This window comes from Chiloscyllium plagiosum, chromosome 1 (assembly GCF_004010195.1).
Source record: "Chiloscyllium plagiosum isolate BGI_BamShark_2017 chromosome 1, ASM401019v2, whole genome shotgun sequence".
Lineage (NCBI taxonomy): Eukaryota > Metazoa > Chordata > Chondrichthyes > Orectolobiformes > Hemiscylliidae > Chiloscyllium > Chiloscyllium plagiosum.
The window spans coordinates 68929996-68957213 of record NC_057710.1 but is presented as its reverse complement, the minus strand read 5'-3'; the positions used below and the strand labels follow the sequence as shown (position 1 = coordinate 68957213).

Genomic DNA, 27218 nt, shown 5'->3' with positions numbered 1-27218 from the left:
ACCCAACCTCCACTCCCGGCGCCTTCCCTTGCAACCGCAGGAGGTGCAACACTTGCGCCCACACCTCCCCCCTCACTTCTCTCCAAGGCCCCAAAGGAAACTTCCATATCCGCCACAGATTCATCTGCACCTCCACCCACATTATCTACTGCATCCGCTGCAGCCGGTGTGGCCTCCTCTATATTGGGGAGACAGGCCGCCTACTTGCGGAGCGATTCAGAGAGCACCTCTGGGCCACCTGGACGAACCAACCCAACCACCCTGTAGCACAGCATTTCAACTCCCGCTCCCACTCCACCGAGGATATGCAGGTCATTGGACTCATCCACCGCCAAACCACAACAACCCGATGGTCGGAGGAGGAGCGTCTTATCTTCCGACTGGGAGCCCTCCAACCGCAGGGGATGAACTTGGACTTCACCAGTTTCTTCATCCCCCCTCCCCCCACCTTGTCTCAGCCGGGTCCCTCCCGCCCGGCACCGCCTTCCTGCCCTGCAGTCTTCTTCTTGCCCTCTCCGCCTCCACCCTACTCCGACCTATCACCTTCACCTTTACCTCTTTCCACCTATCACATTTCCAACGCCCCTCCTCCATGTCCCTCCTCCCTACCTTTTATCTTCTCCTGCTGAACACTCTCTGCTCATTCCTGAAGAAGGGCCTGTGCCCGAAACGTCGAATCTCCTGTTCCCTGATGCTGCCCTGACCTGCTGTGCTTTCCAGCAATAAAGTTTCAACTTTGATCTCCAGCATCTGCAGACCTCACTTTCTCCTCTGACAATCATACAGCCTTGGTGGAAACAAAACCCTATCTTCACGTGGAGGACTGCCTCTATCATGCTGCGTGGCATTATCACTATACTAAATGGGACAGACTTTGAACAGATCAGCAACTCAAAACTGGCCAAACATGAGATGCCATTGGCCATCACCAGCAACAGAATCATACTCTAACACAATCTGCAACCTCATGGCCCAACATTTTCCCAACCTTTTATTACCAGCAATTGAGTGATGAACCCTGATTCAACGAGGAATACAGGAGGGCATGTAGGAGTAGCACCAGGCATACCAAAACACAAGGTGTCAATCTGCTGAAGCCATGAAGTGGGACTACATGCATGCCAAATAGCATAAGCAGCAAATGGTATACAGAGCTAAGAGATCCCCCAGTCAACAGATCAGATAGGCTCTGCAGTCCTGTCACATCCAGTTGTGAATGGCAATGGATAATTAAACAACTTACTGGAGACAGCCACCCCACAAATATCGTCATGCTCAATGATGGGGGAGCTCAGTACATTAGTACCAAAGATAAGGCTGAAGCATTCTCAACAATCTTGAGCCACAAGTGCTCAGTGGATGATCCACCTTGACCTCCTCCAGAGGTTCCCAGCATCATAGATACCATCTTCAGCCAATTCAATTCACTCCATGTGATATCAAAAAATGGTTGGAGACACTGGATAAGGCAAAGGCTGTGGGCCCTTACAACATTCCTGCAATAGTACTGAAGAATAGTGCATGTGCTCCCACCCTTGCACCTCCAGTCAAACTGCTCCTGTACAGCTACAACACTGTCATCTACCAAGCAATGTGGAAAATTGCCCAGCTGTGTCCTGTACACAAAAAGCAGGACAAATCCAACTCAGCCAATTACCGCCTCATCAGTCCACTTCGATCGTTATTGAAGCCATCAACAGTGCTATAAAGCAACACTTGCTCGGCAATAACCTGCTCACTGGGTTTTGCTGGGCCACTCAATTTCTGACTTGGTTGAGAGATAAAACAACCGAACTCCAGAGGTGAGGTAAGAGTGACTGCATTCTACCTGCATTTGACTGAGTGCAGTATCTAATAGGTAGACAAAACAAAACTAGAGTCAATGGCAATTGGGGGATATCTCTCCATTGGTTGGAGTCATGGCTAGCATATACGAAGATGGATGCGGTTGTCAGAGCCTCAGAACATTTCTACAGGAGTTCCTCAGGGTAGTGTTCTAAGCCTAAACAAATGCCTTCAGCCGCTTCATCAATAACTTTCTCTCCATCATAAGGTCACAATTAAGATGTTTGCTAATGACTGCACAGTGGTCAGTACCATTCATGACTCATCCAATACTGAAGCAGTCCATGTCAAAATGCAACATGACCCGGACAATATTCAGGTTGGGCTGAAAAGTGGCAAGTAACATTGGTGCCACACAAGCGCCAGACAACAGCCATCTCCAGCAGGAGAGGATCTAACCATTGCTCCTTGACATTCAACGGTGTTGCCATTACTGAATTCCTCACTGTCAACATAGGGGGTTACCAGTTCAGATTGTGGTCAGTGGACTAGCTATATAAACACAGTGGCTGCAAGAGGAGGTCAGAGCTAAGGAATCCTGCAGTGAGTAACTCACTTCCCAATTCCCCAATGCCTACTAATCAACTACAAGGCACAAATAATGTGTGTGATGGAATACTTCCCTGGATGAGTGGAACTCCAACAACAGCCAGAAAGGCTTGACACTATCCTGGACAAAGCAGCCTGTTTGACTGGCACTACATCCACAAACATCCATTCTTGCCATCATTGCTACTCAGTAGTGGCAGCATGCAGCATCCACAAAATGCACTGCAGAAATTCACTAAAATCCTTCGGCAGCACCTTCCTGATTTGCACCCACTATTGTCTGGAAAGACAAGTATAGCAGACACATTGGTCCACCATCACCTGCAAGCCACACACCATCATGATTTGGAAATAGGATGCAGTTCCACACAGCAAATAGACTGCAGCAGTTTAAGAAGGCAACTTACCATCAGTTTTTCAAGGCAACTATGGATGGGCAATAAATATTAACCCAGCCAGTGATGCCAATGAGCCATGAGTGAATAAAAAAGGCATAATAGAAAATTAAATTTACAGTCTATGTAAACAAACTCAAACATGTTTAAGTTGAAAGACAAAATACTAAATAGTGCAAATCTAATTTTAAATACACACAGTTTTTAAATTTGACTGGAGAAAGCAATGTAATGCTTATATGAACTGCAGCAAAACTGGGAATAAGGAACAACTTCATTTTATGCAAGTTGAGGATTTACATGATGAATTTGAATTAGAAACTGGAAAAGGGGATAAGAGTTGGCTAAAATTTTTAACTGACAGAAGTTGTCCTGATTAATAGTACAAGTTAAAAATTAGAGGCTTAGAATAAAAGGCAAACCTTCATTCAAAAAGCAACAATGTTTTTAGACTAAATGAATAAGATAAAATGAGAAAATGAACAATAAAAAAATTTAAGAGTCTATTACATACACTTCTGGAGAAAGGAAAGTTTAGGGAAACGACTGCAATGCTACCTGAGTGGGACTGATCAATTTAAAAATTAATTCAACTCATTGATTCATCTTTTCCTGTTCTTAAAAATCTGATCCAACTGGACTGAACAAGTATCAGTTCAATTTGTGACACTCAGCACTGACTGATGAACAGAAATACATACTCCGAAGAATGAACGTCATTGACATTATTTTACTGAATGTTGGTGAAGGCAAGGCCACACCTATTTGCCATCAGGAAGATTAACAGTTGCTGTCCATATGTTGATGGTATGCTCACAATATTGTTAAGACAGTCCAATCCAGGATTTAGACTCAGCAAAATTGGAAATAAAAATGGGCGATGTCCAAATCAGGGTGAACCTGTAGTGGAACTTAAAATCTGTGTACATGAGAAAGTAGAAGTTGTGACCACAAGTCCAGTTCTCAGGATGGGTCACTGGACTCAAAACGTTAACTGCGATTTCTCGACACAGACACTGCCAGACCTGCTGAGCCTTTACAGCAATTTCTATTTTTGTTTGTAATAGAAGTTGTGGACTTGAGTGGTGCTGCGGAACAAGCCACATTGAATTGCTGATTAGCATCCAGTAGTCAAGACAAGTTGCTGCACACAATGGGATGCGGTGCTGATTAAACAAGACAATTTTAAAAAGCAGTCGGCCATACTGCCCTTCTGGCCTAAGTTGTGATTTAACACAATCATGGTGGATCTTCCACCCAAACTCCATTTTTTCATCTGCACCCCATCTCACTTGATTTCTTGAGAGTCCAGAAGTCTTTGTATCCAAACCTTAATTATACTCAAAAATGGAGTATCCACAACTGTCTAGGATATAGAAGTTCAAAGATTCAGACATTCCAACTAGAGAAGTTTTTCCTCATCTTGGTTCTAAATCTTGCCCCTTGCCCTGCACTCCCATATTCTAGCTTTCCATCATCAATAAAGCTAGATTCATTACTCATCCAAGTCATGAGCAGACTGTAAACAACTGTGGTACAACAGAGACTTTTGCAGCACTTAATTAGTCACAATTATTACAAGGTCCAATCACTTCTTGTTTAATGTTCAATGATAAAGTTACTGTTAAGACTAAATTACTATTGCCCCACTAACTCATTCATCGTATTGCAGATGATTTGCGCATTGAAAAGATCTTGAATTTCATCTTTTTCCTTGTGGTCCCTGCAGTTACCTGATTTATGAACTCTGATTCTTGTCCTGCTCTCTGTGGTTTTACCCACATTGCTTTATTGTTCTGAAGCCTCAACCACTCTCTTTTAGAGTCGTAGAGATGTACAGCATGGAAATAGACCCTTCGGTCCAACCCATCCATGCCGACCAGATATCCCAACCCAATCTAGTCCCACCTGCCAGCACCCGGCCCATATCCCTCCAAATCCTTCCTATTCATATACCCATCCAAATGCCTCTTCAATGTTGCAATTGTACCAGCCACCATTACATTCTCTGCCAGCTCATTCCATACATGTACCATCCTCTGCATGAAAAAGTTGCCCCTTAGGTCTCTTTTATATCTTTCCCCTCTCACCCTAAACCTATGTCCTCTAGTTCTGGACTCCCCAATCCCAGGGAAAAGACTTTGTCTATTTATCTTATCTATGCCCCTCATAATTTTGTAAACCTCTATAAGGTCACCCTTAGCCTCCGAGACTCTAGGGAAAACAGCCCCAGCCTGTTCAGCCTCTCCCCATAGCACAAATCCTGGCAACATCCTTGTAAATCTTTTCTGAACCCTTTCAAGTTTCACAACATCTTTCCGATAGGAAGGAGACCTGAATTGCATGCAATATTCCAACAGTGGCCTAACCAATGTCCTGTACAGCCGCAACATGACCTCCCAACTCCTGTACTCAATACTCTGACCAATAAAGGAAAGCATACCAAACGCCTTCTTCACTATCCTATCTACCTGTGACTCCACTTTCAAGGAGCTATGAACCTGCACTCCAGGGTCTCTTTGTTCAGCAACACTCCTTAGGACCTTACTATTAAGTGTATAAGTCCTGCTAAGATTTGCTTTCCCAAAATGCAGCACCTTGCATTTATCTGAATTAAACTCCATCTGCCACTTCTCAGCCCATTGGCCCTTCTGGTCCAGATCCTGTTGTAATCTGAGGCAACCCTCTTCGCTGTCCACTACAGCTCCAATTTTAGTGTCATCTGCAAACTTACTAACTGTACCTCTTTTGCTCGCATCTAAATCATTTATGTAAATGACAAAAAGTAGAGGACCCAGCACCAATCCTTGTGGCACTCCACTGGTCACAGGCCTCCAGTCTGAAAAACAACCCTCCACCACCACCCTCTGTCTTCTACCTTTGAGCCAGTTCTGTATCCAAATGGCTAATTCTCCCTTTATTCCATGAGATCTAACCTTGCTAATCAGTCTCCCATTGGGAACCTTGTCGAACGCCTTACTGAAGTCCATATAGATCACAACTACTGCTCTGCCCTCACTTTCTTTTTTATTACATCTTCAAAAAAACTCAATCAAGTTTGTGAGACATGATTTCCCACATCTAAAGCCATGTTGACTATCCCTAATCACTCCTTGCCTTTCCAAATATATGTATATCCTGTCCCTCAGGATTCCCTCCAACAATTTGCCCTAAACTTCCCTTCATCTGAATTCTTTCAAAGCCGCTGACCCAGCCCCACATTTGTTTGAAGCCCTGCCACAGCCTTAGCTGTATGATTTGCCAGGACAGTAGTTTCAGCCTGATTTTGATAGAGTCCACCCCAATATATTAACTCAATCTTTGCCAAGTATTCATAAAGTAAAATTCCTGAGCCTCAATTATCTAGCTTGAACCAATGCTAATAGGTGCATGGCTTATCCAAGAAGTCAAAAATAATGACCTTTGACTTTCCCTAACTTCTCAAATTCCCTTCGGTCGAAGCAGAAATTATGTACCTGTGGTGTAAATCATGACAACCGGACCCTCCAATTCCAAGTTCTTCACGGAGTTCTATGGGCATGTCCCTAACGCCGACACTGGGTGGGACTCATGAGAGTTCCCAGTCACAGCTGAAGAGAACAGTATATATCCCCTGATTGGACTAATGTTTCACCACATCCTCTATCTTCCCCAGCTTGAACAGTTTGCCTCACATCAGTCAATTGACTTGCTGCCCTTTCCTAATCCACAGGAAGAAAGCATCTTTTTGTACTTGTTGGACAGCGAAAGGGATTGAGGTGTCTCTTGGACATGCTGATTCTCCATACCTGTCTGAGGGCAATCACACTCTTCATTCCCAAACCACTGACCACCTCTGAATTTCTATCTAGCCCAAGGAACGTGACCAACTCCTGAAACGGTGTCTAGGTAATTTTCCTGATCTTGTTTTGTCAGCTTCCAATGATATGACTGAACTGAAGCTCCTCAAGCTGCATTTAACACAGACAAGTTTACCTTAGATCACACCAGGACCCACCATCACTCTCAGTCACAACACATGCTGTCTTTACTGTGTGTTAATTAAGCAAAAATAAACTAATGTATAATTAATCAACCCTTCAAATGTTACTTCTTAACAATTTGTCAACAGCCTTCATTAAATTAGAAAAATGGTGAAAAGATTTCTCTCATATGTATTTAAACAGTTCTATTTAAACCTTCCTGTAGAAATAAAGTATTTAACTTTTAAGTGCTCCTACCTGTATTAAAATCCAACTTGGACATTTGAAGTGCATATGCTTCACAGTCTTTCTTGCTGAAGCTGAAGATGATAACAGGCTGAAAATTCCTTTCCATGATCATTTTCACAATTTTGAACACATTTGATGGTCCTATATGTCAGAATAACAACATTTCACATACAATGGAGTGAAGTAAAATTTTGATGTATGAAAATAAGTCATACAATACAACTAATGTTACAACTGCAGCTCATGAATTCAGATCAAAACACACAATTTCAACATTTTTGAAACAGAAAGCAGAAAGAAACAGGTTATTCCTTAATCTCAGAATCAAAACTTCATTTTGTGGAGAATGTTGGTTTCCATCACAGTAATTTTGGGTATTGCATTTGATTGGCTAAAAATAAAATTACCAGATCAAAAATAATTGCTTGATTAAACCACTTTTTCACTTCTACAAATATATTTACAACTGCCTTTAAGTCAGGAGTTTAGAATTCACAGGATAAAAATGATATTACCTCAGCACAGGTATCTTTAGCAATTACCCATGTAAATACAACTGTCATGTCTGTGGGTTCTTGATTTCCAACATACAAATTAATTTGAAAAACATCCTGTAATACATTGCAAATACATGTGTGACGATGCTGTCATTGTAAAAAGGTTATTTTGGCCCTTGGTTTTTTTTTTGAAGATGGGTCGTAAAGGCAGAGGTACTGAAAAGTCTAGTTTAAAATGGAAGGGGCGTGGTCAGTTCTCCCAGTTCAGGTTCTATCTAGTTTGTTTTAGCTGGAACAGTGACAAGATGCGAGGGTCCAGGAGATACAAGTTTCTGTAAAGGATTCCTCTGACTTTCTCTGAAATCTCTTTCTGGAATGTGCTCCCTCCTGCCTGTACCAACCTGTGTTTGAATGTACCTTTTGGCCAATGGGTGTGTTTATAGGGTGTTACTATATTGGAACAGTTAATCAGTAATACCTTATGTTTTGCAATAGTTACGTTATTCTAAATTCGGCCTTTTGTTCATGTTTCAACTGTGGTGTTTAAATAAACTCAGTTTTGCTTAAAGCTGAGTGGTTTGACCAGTTGCACCACACCTAGGACACCCACTTTTCATGTGCTTTTAAAGTAAGAAAAAATAAGGGTCTCAGCTACCTTCTTAAAATATTTTAAGGGGGTCTGGCCTGGTCCATAACAGATGGCAACTTCACCAATTTTTAAAAGGCAATAAATGTGACTATCACTCAGTCATTTTTTTTGTCTTCTGAATTTCCTCATTAAGGTGAAGGATGCTCATGCTAGGTACAGGTCATGTTCGACATGTCTTGGTGCTGGATAAAACTGTGACGACACAAGTCTGAAACAACCACATAGCTTCTAACATCATTGTGTCAATTTAGCAGAGTCTTTTTTGATGCTGGACCATTCTAACTCCGAACTAAATTGGATGCCCCATATGTATTATAATTCATGGATATGCATGAATACTCTATAGCTAGCTAAAACACAAAAAATGAGTATTTTCTGAATGATGCGAAACTAATAACTGTTAGTGTTCAAAGGGTTTGGGTGTTCTTCTGCAAGAAATATAAATTTATCAAATACAAGACGCAATAGGAACTCAAACTGTCCTGATGTCTATATTGGAAGGGGGTTGGAGCACTAGTGTGAGGATCTCTTGATGCAATTGCACAGGACTTTGGTGAAGCCACATCTGGGGCACTGTGTACAATTTTGGACTCTGTACAGAAGTATAAATTTAACCTAAACGAGTGCAATGACAGGTCACCATATTCATTCCTGGGTTGATGACAGTAACTTAGGAAGAGAGATTGAGAAGGAATGTGTGCATATGTCCTTGAGATTCAAAGGGTATCAGAGTATTACATGAACTCGATAAGATTCTGAGACTATATTTTTCTGGCTGAAACCTTCTAGAACTAGGGGCGTAGTCTCAGGATAAGGAAATGTCCGTTTCTGACTGAGATTACATCAAATATAACTGAATACTGCAAAACAGTCAGGGTCTTTGTAATTGAAACCCATAATAACTCAAATAGGAAGGGATATTTCTTCAATAATCTGTAAAAAGCAAAAATGGCTGGCACTATGTAATGACACACTTTTTAATCACAGGCAAGAAATCCACAATTCTTGTTAAACATGTTTCATATCAAATAATACTTGGCTTCAAAATTGTGGAATAGGGCTGAAACAAACTTAAACACATCTCAGCATTTAATTTTTCATTATTTTTCTGTGCTAAGTTTTATTCTTTATTTTATCAGCATTCATTTGAAGCCCTATTAAAAATGTAAATTGAAGATCACAAAACTCTTCACTATCAATTTAGCAGTCAAATAGTATAGAATTCAGAAGATGTGGCAAATCAATGCCCAATTTAAGTAATCATGATATCTCATTGGAAAACTTCTGAACATGAATCGGTATTTCAGTCCTATCAGTGAAAATGTTTTGTTAGAATCAACTATACATTATTCAGCAATATTCTGCCTACCTGTGAAATAAAAAGAGAAACAAGTATTGCACCACTTTTCATTCAAATTCAGCAATCTTTATTTTTGAGACCGATAAACTTATATTCAACTTGCTAGTCATGGATTTAAATGTTTCACTTCCAAGTCTGGGTTTTCGTGAAAAATACGTATCATTTGATGAATCATATTAGAACATCATAATTTTTACTCCCATCTAGACATGGGTTTTGTGCTTAGCTCAATTAGAGAAACTGGGGAGTTTTGATTCAACAGATTTTGAAAAGACCAAAAACAGATGTAGAATAAGAGTTATGACTATGTAAATGGGGCAATTAAAAAATTCTCTCTAGTCAATTGTTTTTATTTAAAATGCCAAAGGAAACACTTGATTTATTTTAAAGCTGCTGCTAAGGGTCGTCTTACTGTAAATAATGCTGAAAGCAGATTCTATAATAGCTTTTAAAGATAGAGCTTTAGAAATGTTGGAAGAATATTTTTCGACGTTACTGGAATTTTATAAAAAATATTTTTTAAGGAAAACGATCTGTCAAGAAGATAATGCAAATGCAATGAGGTAATTGCATACTTCAAAACTCAGATTTTACAGAAAACATTGCCCCTCAACCTCAACCTAAAACTATCTGGCGCAATTAGTTATTTACAAATACCAGAAATGAGAACGAGTGAAGCAAAAGATCTGAAAATCTTTTTGTTCTGAAGAAATGTGTACACATGATAACAGAGTGAGAAAGTCATTGCATGAGGGGCCAGAAGATGATAGCATCAGTAGTGATCTGTTGGGAGATGTAAATGTTTCCAGACAACTTCAGATAGTGGAATTATTAGATGCTTTGTGAGTAAAAACATAAGTATTCCTTTTGCTTACTTTCTATTAGAATGAAAACTACCTCGCAAAGCATTTGCATAAAATCACTCACGTAATCTTCCCTTTTCAACAGTTCAGCATTTTTTTTTCCCTTTTCCATGAGACATGGGTTATGCCCAGCCCTAAGTGTTCCTAACCCAAGAAGCTCACTTGGTCTTTTCCGAAAGCAGTTAAGTGTCAACCACACTCATGTGTCAGAAGTCACATGTAAACCAGACTTGGTAAGGATGGCAGATTATATTCCCTGAAGGGCACAGTATGAGCCATACAAAAATTGATGACAATTTCATCATTGCCATGACTGAGAGACTAGCTTTTAATTCCAGATTTATTAGTATAATTTAAATTCCACTCGCTGCTGTGGTCAGATTGGAACCCACTAGGCCAGGCCTCGAGGTTACTAGTCAAAAGTGAGGACTGCAGATGCTGGAAACCAGAGTCTAGATTAGAGTGGTGCTGGAAAAGCACAGCAGGTCAAGCAGCCTCTGAGGAGCAGGAAAATCGACATTTCGGCAAAAGCCCTCCATCAGAAATGGAGGCAGGGAACCTCCAGGCTGGAGAGATAAATGGGGGGTGGGGCTGGGGAGAAGGTAGCAAAGAGTACAATAGGTGAATGGTGGTGGGGACGGAGGTGATACATCAGAGAGAAGGTGGGGGAAGGTAGTGATGTTACCATTATGCATTGTGTCCCAGTTTGTGTATATAATGCAGGATAAGGTCCACACTAACAATGGAACATAATCCAGTAAGCTCATGAGAAGCAAAGGGTTGCAAAGATGAGGAGATGGAGGTCAGGGCAAAACATTTCAAAGGGGAGAATTCCACTTAAAATAATGCTGATCTTGCTAATGTTGATCTTGCCCAGCACATACCCTGTGCAACGTAACCTGTCTGCCTCCAAGTTTTTCTCACCCTATGATCTGTATATCCTTGCTTACTATGATCTTCCTGTACTACTTGTAAACAAAACTTTTCACTGAATTTGACAATAAATAAATCAAATCAAAGGTTGCAATTCTGCTAAAAGGCAGAAATCTTTCATCCCTGAAATAATTGCAGAAAGGAGAGAACACTTCAAAAAGGATCAGATGCTGAAGAAAACACAAATCAAGTAGAAACTGCGTTTCAAGTTATAACAAAATTGTAGAAGAGAATTAACAATCCAACGACTAAAGGAAGCATACTTTAGCATTGGTATATCTGTAAACATTGAGTCAGCATTTCACTGCAACATCATGCAGCTGACCATAAAGGAAACATAATTATTTCAGTTTATTTTTCAATACCTTTAGTTCCTCCTTTACGTCCCTTTGGATCACCCTTGGAAAGTTCACCAGCATCTCTCAGTACTTGCATAGCAGTATTGAAGTTATCTTCTCTAAAATCCCCCTTTTAGATACAAAAAAAAATGCATTTTCTGAAAAATACTCATTAGAATCATGACTGGCTGTAAAGCTGGAGGGCTGCACTGTAATCTTTTGCATCTATCATATTAAAAATTACTTCCTACTTTCCACAGTAAAATCATTTTGCACATCCAAAGGATCATGCATCTGTGGAATTCACTACCCCAGAGTGTGGCAGGTGCTGGGAAACTTAATAAATTTGAGGAGGAAATGGACAATTTTTAATTAGTAATCAGTTAATGGGTCACAGGGAACAGGCAGGAAAGTAGAGTTGAGGCCAAGATGAGATCAGCCACGATCTTGTTAAAATGGTAGAGCAGGTTCAAGGGGCTGAATTATCTACTCCTACTCTTAATTCTTTTGTTTCCTGTAATTAGCATCAGAGAGCTAACCTCTTCATTGGGACATCACATGGGGGAGATGAGGGTGGGCAGAGAAAGCCTTGCTGGAATGACTGTGCACAATCACTGAAATAAAACAAGGATCTGCACATATTGAAGATCTGAAACCAAAACAGAAATTGCTGAATAAACTCAGCAGATCAGTCTCTGTGGAGAGGAATTAGAGTTAATGCTTAGAGTCCGGTGACCTTTCTTCAGAGCTGCTAGTAACTCTAAAAATATGGTCTCCATATTAATGATACCTTTTTATTTGAGGGGGGGGGGGGGAGGGCTGTGCCCGAAACGTCAATTTTTCTGCTCCTCGGATGCTGCCTGACCTGCTGTGCTTTTCCAGCACCACTCTAATCTAGACTCTGATTTCCAGCATCTGCAGTCCTCACTTTTGCCTAGTGAGTGAATGAATAGATTGACATGGAGCCCAGAGAGACAGAAACAACTTAGGCAAACAAAGGAATGGTTGATAGAATGCAAGGGAAGGAGAAAAGCTGACAATGTGGGCCATGAATGGATAAGAATGGGTTGGTTGGGCTGAAAGCAGCCAATGTCATGACAGAACCTGGGGTGTGGGGTTGGGCATAGGACATGGAAGGGATGTTCAAGCTCTAAAGCTGTTCAACTTGACATTGAGTCATGAAAGCTGCAGGGTTCCGAAGTGGAAAGTGAGATTCTGCTCTTTATCTTGCAGTGAGACTTGCTGGAGCAGAGTTGTTCAAGGTGAAGATCAGCTTAGCCAGGTGGAGGATAGTGGTGGTGGATGGGGTTCAATTTGTTTCAGGTGAGGACAATAGTCTCATAAAAGTGAAGAGATATGCTCAATCAGTGGTTCAGTGGTTGGCACTGCTGCCTCGCAGCACTGGGGTCCCGGATTCGGTTCCAGCCTCGGGCGACTGTCTGTGTGGAGTTTGCGCCGGTTTCCTCTGGGTGCTCTGGTTTTCTCCCGCAGTCCAAAGATATGCAGGTCAGGTGAACTGGCCAAGCTAAATTGTCCATAGTGTTAGGTGCATTAATCAGAGGGAAATGGGTCTGGGTGGGTTACTCTTTGGAGGATCCGTGTGCACTGGATGTGCCGAAGGGCCTGTTTCCACGTTGTAGGGAATCTAACCTAATCTAAATTAATCTTCTGTGATTCATTTAAGGATTCTCCACCCATTTTTAACTGCAAATTTCAAAAACGATCCTACAACTGGTATAATATTCAGCAAATTCAAGCAACTTTTCCATTAGCTCTCCAAATTGGGAGAAAGCTGCTCTGAAATATACAGGCACATCTGAAACTTTTGTCTTGATGGTCAACATGACTAGCTATAAAGCTAGAGGGATGTACTGTAATCTTTTGCATCTATCATGTTAAAAATTACTTCCTAATTTCCACAGTAAAATCATTTTGCACATCTAAAGGATCGTAAATCTGTGCAATTTACTACCCCAGAGTGTGACAGGTGCTGGGAAACTGAATAAATTTGAGGAGGAAATGGACAAAGGTGGCTACACTTTCTTCACTACCCACAAGCGCAAACTGCTTTGGTCATTTTTCTGGCCGATATATCCATCTAACAGTTACATATCCACAGTTCAAAGTATACAAATGAAATTTCACAAATCACTTTTATACAGTGCAGTTCAAAGATCTCCTTCACTTACATTTTCATCAACTACTAGATGCAATCCATCACCTCCAGCTGGAAAAATATAGTGCTGCAAAGGTGTCGGTCTGTAGTCGGTATAGATCACATGGCACGGCTAAAACAAAAATTACAAATAAGACTTTCAAACAAATTGGAAAATGGGTGTTTAACCACAAATGTGCACCTTATTTATAAATTATAACTACCTACCTAACAAGTCATATAATTGAAAACATTCAATCGAATTCACGTTAAAAACACATACAGATAAAGCATTAAAGACATGTTTCAAGTTTACAGTTTCAGAAATGCATAATTTAATATATTACAAGGATGGTTGAACCTTCTGGAATAAAGGATGCAGAGAATAAAACTAAAGACTTTGAACCAAAGGCAATTTTATGCCATATTCACATAATTGTAAAAATAAAAAGGAGTCAATTAGAATCCTATTGCTAGAAGCATCAGAAAACTCATGGTAAATTAAGATATTCTCGAGTTCAAAAGTCAAAAAGAAAGAAACATGACAGGCGTATTCGAAGAGTTTGGAATTTTCTAACTGTGTTAGAATTATGACATGAAGTGCAACAAGAAGCATGAAAAGAAAATTGATCAGTGTTAATTTTGTGCTGTGTAGTTTGCAGAATGCCGTCAGATTCCAATTCGGACTAATCAAATTACTTTGCAGCAGTACAAACTTGATGGGCTGACGGGCCTCTTCTATACTATGTGATTCTATGAAATGGTAAACTGAAAATCTAGCTGTACAAGCCAAGCCAGAGAATGTTGCTGGTGTTAAATAAAGAGGTATGGAAAGAGGCTGGCATGGAGCATGAACATTGGGGGGAGACCAGCTGGGCCATATAGCACTTGAAAACAAAACACACTCTGGGAAACCACAATAATACCATGATTTAACAGATATAGGAGGGAGAGGTCGCAAGGAAGGGACAGGCTGTTTAAAGAGAGTGTTCAAGATTGTGGAAGCAAAACATTTCAAGGCTGCAACTCAAGGTCAACGGATCTGGTAGAATGTAAAAGAAACAAAAATGTGCGAAGATACGAATTTAAGCAATATGAGGAATAGGCCTTACAACTCCTTCATTCCACATCTGTGTCATTCAACGTAATTACAGTTGATTTTCGGGTTAGTTTCTATTTTCCCACCTATTCACTGTGTCCCTTGCTTCCCTAATAGGCTAAACATCTGTTACCCGGCACTAAGTTTTATTAATGTCGGAGGCTGAGGGGTGACCTTATAGAGGTTTACAAAATTATGAGGGGCATGGAATTAATAAATAGACAAAGTCTTTTCCCTAGGGTCGGGGAGACCAGAACTAGAGGGCATAGGTGTAGGGTGAGAGTGGAAAGACAGAAAAGTGACCGAAGGGGCAACTTTTTCACGCAGAGGGTGGTATGTGTATGGAATGAGCTGCCACAGGATGTGGTGGACGCTGATACAATTGCAGCATTTAAGAGGCATTTGGATAGGTATATGAATAGGAAGGGTTTGGAGGGATATGGCCCGGGTTCTGGAGGTGGGACTAGATTGGGTTGGGATATCTGGTCAGCGTGGACAGGTTGGACCGAGGGGTCTGTTTCCATGCTGTACATCTCTATGACTCTATATATACTCTTTGCGGTAGAGAATTCTAAAGATTCCAAATTCTGATTCAGTTATAAATGATCATCACCTTAACCAGAGATTATGCCTGTCTTCCAGATTCCCAAACAGGGGGGACAAATTCAGTGTCAGTCCTCCCAATCACCTTCAGAACTTTGTATGTTTCAATAGTATCTGCTCTCTTCTTTTAAGCTCTGCAGAATACTGATCAAATTTACTCAGCGTTTCATCAGAGAATAACATTCTCAAATCATGGATTTATTAAACCATTGTTGATCTGCCTCCAGTGCAAGTACTCGTCCTTAAATTTGAAGACAGAACAGCCCACACTGCTCTAGATGTAATAAGTTGGAATACGACTTTCTTTTTTATTCCAATTCCCTTGCAATAAAAGCCACTATACAATAGGTCTAGCTATTTGCTGTACAGTAGCGCCTCGACATACGAACGACTCCGCTCACGAACAAATTGGTTTACGAACAGGACTGTAAAATTATTGCTTCAACATATGTACGAAATTCAAGATACGAACAGAGGTAGGAACGCAAAAAGCCCGTATGCAACCACGTGGTTTCATTGTTCTGCTTTGCTACGCACTTGTTGAACACAAAAGCTCTCAGGCCCCGTGCGATCTCATTCAGTTCGTCTATGGCGTGTGCGCTGTGAACAGCCGTCCAAGCATTCTTACACTATCCGAACAATGGGAAAAATTGATTCAGTTCGCGAACTTTTCGGTTCGCGAACCGGGTCCCGGAACGGATTAAGTTCGTAAGTCGAGGCACTACTGTATTTGCACACCACCTTGTGTTCTTTATCAGCATACCCAAATAAATGTTAATTTTCAGGAAAACACATTTCACAGCTTTTCAAAATTATTATGTTTTTCCATTCTTGCAATAACCTCACACTTTTCATATTATATTCCATCTTCATACTGTCACTCACTCATTTAACCATATTTAACTCCTTGCTACCTCTTCACATCCTCCTCAAAATTTATATTCAGATCCAGCAGCGGATGTGGATACATTATCCTATCTCTTCAATAATGATGTAGATTAAAAAAATGTGAAGCTCTATTTCTGATCCTTGTGACACTCCACGAGCAATGCCCACCAACTTGAAAATGTCCCATTTATCTTTGCTGCCGGTCCATTATCCATCCAAAGATATTACTTCCAATGTGTAGCACTTTATCAAATAACTTCCAGAGATCCAAATATGCTACATCCACTGGTTGCCCTTTATCTCTCCTAGTTACATAATCAAAAAACGCTAATAAATTATCAAGCATAAATTTTCTTTTATTACAACCATACTGATTTCATCATACCGTTTTCCTAAGTGCAATGTTGAGACTTCATTAAAAAAATAGATTCCAGTATTTTTCAGGTGGCTATCCTTAGGCTAACTGGCCTTCAACTTCCTGCTGTCTCTTTCTCTCCTTTATTTAAATATTGAAGTTTGATAAACTCCAATCTTCCAGAACTTCAGGAATTTTAGAAAATCATAACCAACCCATCCACTATCTCTGGAGCTGCACCTTTTAGAATACAACAATGTAAGCCCTAAGAATTACAAATTAAGACATATAGATTCAACAATTCCTCAGAGAAATATCCTAGTCCCAAAACTTGAGATCTGTCATCTTTCTGCTATCTCCTCCTTAATTTTGAGATAGTTTGCTAAAGAGTTCAGTACTGAATGCTATTCACAATTTATCCAATAATGAAGCAGTGTGTGCCATCGTTCAACAGCATTTGAGGTGTTGTCTCACTATGGATCAGATACAGAACTTTAGATAATCTGGATGTACATGGAACGTGGGAGGGCTGGAAAAAAAATTATGAGAAGAATCATAAATCATGTACAGAAAATAGCCAAGGAATGAAGTTAGGAATAATTCAATCCATCCCCATGGTCCTCTAATTAAGAGCTCAATATCGGAATATGAAGCAAACCTTCCTAGCACTGCTTCTAAAATACCATTAGAATTGAATAAGAGATCCCGTGACAGCTACAGGATGGTGATAACAATCAGCTTGTCACAGGAAGAATGCTGGTTGCATTGGGTAGACAGAAAAAGTGACAGAGAGAGGATGAGGAATTGAGAGGTGAAGCAGTTTGCCTAATGTCAATCAAATTTGGATTTGCTGCATCACTTAGACTTAGGAGTTGGACACAAAGTGCTGGAGAGCTAGCCTTGTCTACAGTAATGCTGGAGAGCTAGGAAAGACAGCCTTTTCCAACTGTCTTCCATGCCATTCAAGAGTCCCTTTACCAGCCCTAACTTATGCCCAATGTTTCATTTAAAATTAAGAATATGTGAAAATGTTTTTAAATGTTACAATTGTTTAGTACAGATGGATGGATAAGTAGAAGCAGAACTAATCAGTTCAACTTTAATTGCCTGTCTTTGATTATATTCGTTCATAACCTCACAACATAAATCTCAGAAAACTTAATTTAAGATGCACTTATGTTTATGGAGGAACAAATTCCAGATATCCATTGCACTCAATGTGCAAAAATTCTCCTCACTGTCACTTTGAATTGCATAGCTCTACTTTTAAGACTACTCCTTCATGTATTGAATTCTCCTTTCGGTAGTAAGCTTCTTGGTACTAACACATGGAGATCTCAAATGGACTTCACAACTTAACCCTCAAGGAACAGTCTCCATCCAATAAACAGTAACTATTACAACATCACATTTTGCTAAGATGCAGCGTCCAACACTAAATTTAGCACTTCAATTGGGACGCGACCTACATTCTACAACTGAAGCATAGTTCTCTTTGAGATAGTGTCCGACATTTCATCAGCACTTGTTTCTGCTATCTAGTGAAACTACAGTGTTGCTCAGCATTCCGTGGCACTTCCAGTGCTGAATCCCTCACAATCAACATTCTCGTCATTATCATTCTCCAGGAACTGAACAAGACAAGCCATGTAAATGCCACAGTTACAAAAGATGGTCAAAGGTTTGGAATGTTGCAGTGAGTAACTCACTCCTGACTCCCCACAGCCTGTCTACTACCAATAAAAATCAGAATGTGATGAATTAATTTCCATTTGCCTCGATGAATGCAGCTCCAGCAATACTCAAGAATAAAGCATTCACTTAATTGGCACCATATCCGTAAACATTCACTTCCTCACCAGCTCATTAACAGGAGCAACATTGCCTCTAGGATGCATGGCTGTGCAAGCTAACTGCTACCAGGATGCCAATCATTGTACTGACTTCCAATTGCAGAAGTTACTATTGTACACTGGCTTTAGAGGCTCACGTAGCAGGTAACATTAGTGGGAACACTGAGCAGTAGTGCATACTATCTACCATCACTTGTAAGTTCTCATCCAAAGCACTCACCATGCTGACTTGGAAATATATCACTGTCTTTTCAATGTCAGTTGGTAAAACTCCTACAAAGCCTCCCCCCCCTCCCCACCCCACCACCACAACCCGACCCAATTACTAACATTACGAGATCTCCAGTTTTTCACGTCTACATTTTAGGTTAATTACCTGCTTGTGAAGGTGGCAGATCCATTCAGCAAATTGTCGTGCATTGGGAATAGTTGCAGAAAGGAACACATAATGTACATTGTCTGGGAGAAGAATAATTGTTTCCTCCCAAACAACACCACGTTCTGAAAATAAAATGGAAGAAATTTAAATTTTACTTTCCCATGGAAACTGCTGAACAGTGCGCGATCTAGCATTTTGGTACAATGAGTAAAATGATAGAATTAACTCAGCTGCAAAATAGTTCTCCATTTATACAGTCTTTGAATAGATCCAAAACTGTTCCTTGTGTTATGAGTTCTAACTGAAATATCTGTCTGCACTAAACGACCATAAAACAAGTAGTGTTCTTTAAACCTTCATTAATTTTGATAATAAAACCAAGCAGTCAGAGAGAGATAGAGAGGCAGAGATATATGCAAATCATAGAAAGGTTGACAGAAATAGGGGTGATAGCTCAACTTTCTGAACATTAATTGGGATTACCTTACTGTGAAAGGGCCAGATGGGATAGAATTTTTAAAGTGCATCCAGGAGAGCTTTTCCTGCCTGTATGTAAATAGTCCTACTGGAGATGGGCGGCACGGTGGCACAGTCATTAGCACTGCTGCCTCACAGTGCCAGAGACCCGGGTTCAATTCACGCATCTGGCAACTCTCTGTGTGGAGTTTGCACATTCTCCAAGTGTCTGCATGGGTTTCCTCCGGGTGCTCTGGTTTCCTCCCAGGTTAGGTGTGCAGGTTAGGTGAATTGGCCATGCTAAATTGCCCGTAGTGTTAGGTGAAGGGGTAAATGTAGGGGAATGGGTATGGGTGGATTGCTTTTCGGAGGGTCGGTGTGGACCTTTTGGGCCAAAGGGCCTGTTTCCACACTGTAAGTAATCTAAAATCTAAATCTAGATGGGGCAGTGCTAGACCTAATCCCAGGGAATTAAGCTGGTCAGTCAGTTGAAATTTCAATGGATGAGCATTTTGGGTATAGTAACCATTACTCTAAGTTTCAAAGTCATGATGGAAAGGGAAAAGGAAAGTGCAGAAATTAAATGTCTAAACTGGGGGAAGGTCAATTTCAATATCATTAGACAGGATCCATCAAACTTAGGCTGGGATCAGTTACTTGTAGGTGAGTTTAGTGGAAAATGGGAGTCTTTTAGAAGTACTATAGCGAGAATTCAGGGCTATTATGCTTTTTGAAGAGTGAAGGATAAGGGCAGCAGATCCAGGGAACCCTGGATGTCAAGAGTTTTGTAAAAAATAATAAGGAAGCATATGTTAGATACTGTGCATATACAGAGTGTAGGAGATTGTTTAAAATCAATATCAGGAGGGCTAAGAGAGGCCACAAAATATCTTTGGCAGATGGGACCAAGACTTTTTATAAGTATATCAAGACTAAGAGGATTGCCAGGGTAAGAGTGGGACCTATTAGAGACCAAAGGGAGCCAGTGGATGTGGATGAGGTCTTAAATGAATACATCTCACCTGTATTCGCAGACAAGAAAGACATTGTAGCCAGGGATATCAGGTGGGATAAGGTGGTTCTAGAACACATTTAAGATTAGTAAGGAGGAGGTATTAGATGTCTTAATAGGCATCAACCCCCCGGGGCCTAATGAGATACATCCTGCTATGGAAGGTAAGGGAGTGTATTGCTGAGGACATGGAAGAGTCATTTAATGCCTTGCTGGCCATAGGCAAAGTGCAACTGGGGGATAGCTAACGTGGTGCCTTTGTTCAAGAAAGGCAGCAGGGATAGGTCAGGTAATTACAGACCAATTACTGACATCACTGGGAGGGAAATTATTAGAAGAAATTTTGAAGGACAATATTAATCAATACTTGGCAAGACAGAGATTGATCAGGGATAATCAGCACGGATTTGTTAGAAGGAGATCCCTGACTGAAGTCATGGAATTTTTTGAAAAGGTGAAGAAATATATTGATGAAGGTAATGCAGTTAATGTGATTTATGTGGACTTCAGTAAGACCTTTCACAACAGCTCATATGAAAGGCTGCCCCAAAAGGTAAGAATCCATGGGATCCAAGGCAGATTGGCAAACCATATCCAAATTGGCTAACAAATAAGAAGCAAAAGGTGATGACAGAGGGTTGCTTTTCTAATTGGAAACCTGTGATCAGTGGAATACATCAGACTTGGTATTCTTGATGTTTGCTATGTACGTAATGACTAGGATGTGAATGCAGGAGGTACAAGGTAAGTTTGCAGATAATATGAAAATTGCTGATGTTGTTGATAGTGAAGATGATGGTTTCAGGCTACAATTTGATACTGATCAGCTGGCAAACTGAGCAGAGCAAAGGCATGTGGAATTTAAACATTATAAGTGCAAGTTGGTACATTTTAGAAAGTTGAAGAAGAGAAGGAAGGTCCCTAGGGAGTACTGAGAAACTAAGGGACCTTGATGTACAAGTCCATATATCCCTGAAGGTGTCAGTACAGGTAGACAGGGTGCTGAAGAAGGCAAACAAGATGCTTGCCTTCATTAGCTAAAAGACCAATTTTTAAAACTGTATGCATTTGCTCTAGATTTTTTCATAATGAAAACATTGTCTCAACAACTACCGTGTCAAGTCTCCTCAGAGTTATACATACTTTACTAAAATCTTCTCTAATTTTAAACGCCAATGAACGTAGGCCCAATTTGCTCAAATTTTCATTGTAGACATCAACCCAGTGAACCTGCTCTGAACTGTCTCCCATGAAACATATTCAACCCCCCCCCCCACCCCCGCTTACAGGAATATAAAAAGGCACAAAGTACTCTCAGCATAGTCTAACAAATGGTTGCAAAGTTGTACTGAGACTTTGCAAACTTTATGCTCCATCTCCCTTGCAAAAAGCCACCATTCTGTCCAGTTTCGATCCGATTTGCTGGTGCATTCTTATATTTGTACGATCTGTCATACTATGGTCATTATTTCCCATAATCCTGACCTGCTAATGAACTCACCCCACCACCACCAACCAAAGGGCTCTTAAAACCCTAATGATATTATTAGTTGAGCCATAGGTCCCAGTGAGGTTTGTCCCAACTGTGCAGTTTCCTTTTTCCTTAACAGTGGTGCTAGTGGCTCATGAATCAAAGCCTCTTTCTCCCACACCAATTTTTTTAAGTCACACATTCAACATTTTCATCCTATTTACCAGATACCATTAAGCTTGTGACTCAGGTAGCAATTCAAAGATTATCACCTTTGTGATTGAGCTATTTAATTTAGTCCTATTTTGTATAGTGACTCTGCAATGTAATTGCATATTGTTAGTTTCTAAACATTATTAACTACCTACATACCTGCATCTCTCATGTAATGAATTTCATCAAAGATAACCCAGGCGACTTCTCTCATTACCTCAGATCCCCTGTACAACATGCTTCTCAAAATCTGTTACAATAAAAGTGACTTAAATTACATAAAACATGTCATAATTTGGGTAAGTAATGAATATAGTACAATATCTTAAGTGCAACATCTGATAGTTTTCAACAATTAGGAATCTTGCTCAATTTTGTCCACAGAAAACATAACTGGGCACTTTTTTAAAGGAATAATGAAGAGTATTGTCTGCACTTTCACCTGGTCCAATTGAAGACAAGTCACGAGAAAGTACATTTCTGCATAAGGTGAAAAGAAATCAGATGTACAGGAACCTGCATTGCTTAACAAAGTTCTACTCTACAGCCAGCAGTCAACAGCATCAAAGTTTCATTTCTCATTTCAGAAAGTTCATGGAACATCAGAATTGAGAATAGAACATCAATGTGCTAAAAATCAAAAATATTAACTCCCAGCCCAACAATGAACTCTGAGCCATAATACCAATACCCAGATTTAATTAACCAATATGTTTGATGAGACTGGATGCGTATTCTGCTGCAAACAAAAAATCCACTGGAATTGTTTTACTAGCTTGCACTAATTTTCAAACAAAACAAAAAATAGAAAATTCTTGTCAGCATAGCTGTACATGTTATTAAGTTATATGTCAATGGTATGGTAGGTAAAATCTTCACCTGTTCTATGTTGGCCCAGATTTTAAAGTAATGATGGATGGTAAGGCAAGAGCACTAAAATGCTGTATAAATTCTAAGTTTCCACACAAAAGCCCATTAATGTGAATGGGCATCTATCAACTTTTGAGGGAAAGTGAGGACTGCAGGTGCTGGAGATCAGAGCTTAAAAATGTATTGCTAGAAAAGTGCAGCAGGTCAGGCAGCATCAAAGGAGCAGGAGAATCGACGTTTCGGGCATAAGCCCTTCTCCTGCTCCTTTGATGCTGCCTGACCTGCTGCGCTTTTCCAGCAACACATTTTTAAGATCTATCAACTTTTGCCTCTGACTGCAAAGCTCTAGTTATTTTCTTTAACACTTGATAATAAACAGAAATAAATGTCATGCACAGATCAACTTTACCTCAGTTGTCATGACCAGACAGGAGGCTGTTGGATTGATTGTGACATCGCCAGTCATTAGTCCAACATCCTGGAATTCTTCATACATTTCACGATATTTTTGATTACTCAATGCTTTGATAGGACTGGTAAAGATAACTCTTTGCTTATCACGTAAAGCAAGCGCTATTGCATACCTACAGAGCAAGAAAATATCATTTTAAAACTAATCTTAAAAATCTGAAGTAGTAACACCTGCTTCACTTAATTCTCATCACTGACAGAGAAACAGAGTTATGAGAGAAACTGCTTCTTTAAAACAAACTAGGCAAATAAGAAAATTGCCAATCCAAACAAACAGATAAAAGCCGAAAATGCACACGTTCCAGCAGCCCAAATTCATTTGAAATAGGTAGGTTCTGATGAATCTGTTGCTCATTCACAGGATTTTTCTGCTTCCTTATTTTTTTTTCGAGCGCAAAATGTCAATGTTCAGTCACTGAAAATACTCAAGGAAGCAATCAATTGATTTCGGGATACAGAGTTCTTAGGGAGAGTAGAATTAAAGTCTAAGATCACCCACAGTCTTACTGAATGGTAGCCTGCGTTGCAATTTCTTCCATTTTTATGCAAAATTCTGCCAATGCTTTTTGAAGTAGGCAACTGAAGATTTGCAGCCAGGCACAGCAAATTTCTTTCTCTGCTTACAAAGACTGCATCGATTGCACTGTTCATGATCATGACAGTATGACTGAAGCAGCGGAACCATTGGTGGATGCACATTCAGTTGACCATCTCAGAATCGTTATGACACTAAAGGAGGCCATTCAGCCCTTCATGCCTACATCAGTTCTATTAGCTTATCCCGATCTCCTGCTTTTTCCCCAAATCCCTGCACACCACGAGAGATACAGCATAGATGAGTAAAAGAAATAAATAAGTACCCAGGACTTTGAATCTGGACCACAAAAAATTCAAGTAAAATTGGAATGAGCACTTACTCAGCGCACACAGTTTTTCCAGCTGATGTATGTGCAGACACCAGTACAGACTGATTGTTATCAATGCAAGCAATGGCCTCTCTTTGAAAAGCATCAAGAATAAAAGGGTATTCCTGTAAGTAAAAAGAATTAATTAGAAGCAATAATGATAACTTTGTGGTTATTTTCTGATATTGACCAAGGCCATACATTAATCTTTATTTTTAGATAATACTGCACATCAATTTCATATGATAATTAGTGACTGGCAGAAATGAACATGTGGCTTACTTGATGAACAGTGATGGTGGAGAAAAAGATCATGACTGACTGATGGTTAGGGAATGAAGGGTTAGGTTGGTCATTGTCCATTTTGCCAGAAAGGACAAAAATGAAGTATATTATCTGAATGGAGAGAAATTGCTGAGCTTTGAGATGCAAAAGATCTGGATGTCTTAGTCGAAGATGTGCAAAAGGCTAAAAAAAAAACCATAGAATCAGCACAAATTGATTCTTTTAATTTATTATACGAGGAATGGAGCAAAAAGTAGGGATGTGTTGCTTCAGTTGTAGACGACACTGGTGAGGCCATATCTGCAGGACTGTGTATAATCAGGATCACCTTACTGAAGTAAAGGGAACTGTACAGGAAATTGCTCAGAGAAGCTTTACCAGACCAGTACCTTGAATCAGCAAGTTGTCTTATGAGAAAAAAATGAACAGGAAAGGCTTGTACTCTCTCGAATTTAGAGGATTAAGAAGCGACTTGACTGAAAAATATAAAATACTGAAAGGTGAAAAAAATGTTTCTTCTTTTGGGGAAATCTAGAACAATGCATCAATGTTGAAAAATCAGGGGTTTCCAATTTTAAAACAGATATGAGGTCAATATTTTTTCTGAGAATATTTTTTCTGGAAATCTTTTCCTGAAAGACAGCATCTATTGAATTAAACATTAGGTGAGAAATTCCATGCGCCTGACATTTGTAAGAAAAACACACATATACATATGCTTGTGCAAATGTCGAAGCCGATTTTTAAAATACAATATAAATTCTGATTCAACTGATGCTTTCTCTCTTCACTTGTTTTTAAAAGTTTTTTTTTCCATGAAGGGTTTGCTAGATTTTTATTGTTCTTCACTACAACTTATTTCAGAGATTTTGCTCAAACTACACGTGCTCCTGGATGTCTGCAAAACCAGGCTCTTAAAAAGGTAGCAAGACTTCATCACTGACAGAGAAACAGAGTTATGAGAGAAACTGCTTCTTTAAAACAAACTAGGCAAATAAGAAAATTGCCAATCCAAACAAACAGATAAAAGCCGAAAATGCACACGTTCCAGCAGCCCAAATTCATTTGAAATAGGTAGGTTCTGATGAATCTGTTGCTCATTCACAGGATTTTTCTGCTTCCTTATTTTTTTTTTCGAGCGCAAAATGTCAATGTTCAGCCAGAAGTGGACAGATTCTTGTTAAGGTAGAGGATGAAAGATTATTAACGGGTAGGCAAGAGTGTGGATTTAACCTCACAATCATTTCAGTCATGATTTAATTAAATGTCAGAGAAGGTCTGAGAGGCTCAATAAGAGGTGCCTTGTTCATTTGTTGTAGCACTATAATTGTGGAGCGAGCCAAATTCTTCTGAAGACACACCAAACAAAATTAAGAACTAAAAGCAGTGAATGACAAATCCAAACATTAAGCAAATTTACCTGCTGAGACAAGTCTCTTTCAGTAGATACAATATATGAGACAATCAGGGCAGAAACATCTTCTAGATGTTCCTGACTGTGCAATAACTGACATCACAGTGGCAAATCCTGTACTATTTGTGCTTTCACAAGTATCTTTAAGAAAACATTCATGCAAATGGTGTGATAAATACATGATATTAGAAGTCAAGAGTTGTCAACAGGAAGTGGACATGGAAACTGAGAAATCAATCTGCATTTATTCAGGGTCATTCCTATCTCCAGGTTGTCTCAAAGAGCCTCTCCGCAAATGAAGTGCTACAAAAGCAACTAAACTTTGAGACATTGAAAAACGTGGAAGCCAATATCCAGATGAGGGTGCTCGGAAACATCAATTTTTACAAAAAAAATCATTCACTGGATGTAGAAGATGCTGGTTAGGCCAGCACTTATTGCTAAATGTTAACAGTCTATTTGGTGCAGGTACATTGACAAGTGTTGCTGAAGCTGCACTCACCCAGTCAAGTGAATAGTATTTCATCACACTCATTACGTGAAGATAGGGGGCAGGCTTTGGCAATCAGAATTTCCAATCTCTGACATGCTATTGCTGCCACAGTATGTATATGGTTGGTCCAGTTCAGTTTCTGGTCAATAACAACCCCTAGTATGATAAGAGTGAGAATTCAGAAATGGTGATGCCACTGAATGCAAAGGAGTGATGGTGCTACCAGGCCAGAGAGAGCAGAATGTACCTTCAACACAATTTCTCTGGCACTCTCGGAAATGTATTGTTAAAGCACCATCCTGTGGCCAATATTAACTATTGCAGTTAGTATTAAAATGATGGACTTTTACGGTTAGTTGTGTAATTGCAACCACATATTAATGTGAAATTATATACCTATTGTGTCTGGTATGGGTGCAATGTATTGACAAAGCCATGACCATAGTCTTGAATAAAACTTTCTTGTGCTATTGAGTCTTCTATTTGGTATTTTAGGAACAAACGCAAAGTTCTTTCTTTGCCTGTGTTTGCAATAACTCCCCAAAACACTATGTTTATTCGAACATATGAGAGAGCGCCCAAGCAGAAAATTTCAACAAGAAACATGATTAAACTGGTCTTCATTAAGTCCAGTCAAAACAGAGCTTTACAATTTG

The 27218-nt window shown here is 39.8% G+C and overlaps 1 protein-coding gene and 1 long non-coding RNA gene across 2 annotated transcripts in view; one reads left to right on the top strand and one right to left on the bottom strand.

Moving 5' to 3' along the window:
- The window catches only part of mtrex (Mtr4 exosome RNA helicase), a 60600-nt gene that overhangs the window by 16594 nt on the left and 16788 nt on the right, over positions 1-27218 (bottom strand). The window contains exons 5-11 of the mRNA XM_043688694.1: positions 24383-24495; positions 23404-23578; positions 22284-22374; positions 18970-19094; positions 13830-13928; positions 11668-11770; positions 7010-7141 (exon numbers count right to left, since the gene is read on the bottom strand). Coding sequence (XP_043544629.1) covers positions 7010-7141; positions 11668-11770; positions 13830-13928; positions 18970-19094; positions 22284-22374; positions 23404-23578; positions 24383-24495 — 838 coding nt within the window. The remainder of the gene's footprint in view (positions 1-7009; positions 7142-11667; positions 11771-13829; positions 13929-18969; positions 19095-22283; positions 22375-23403; positions 23579-24382; positions 24496-27218) is intronic.
- On the top strand, positions 21066-25603 carry LOC122549253. The gene is made up of 3 exons (XR_006311469.1): positions 21066-21077; positions 21316-21320; positions 25520-25603. It is a non-coding gene; the product is annotated as an uncharacterized LOC122549253 (long non-coding RNA).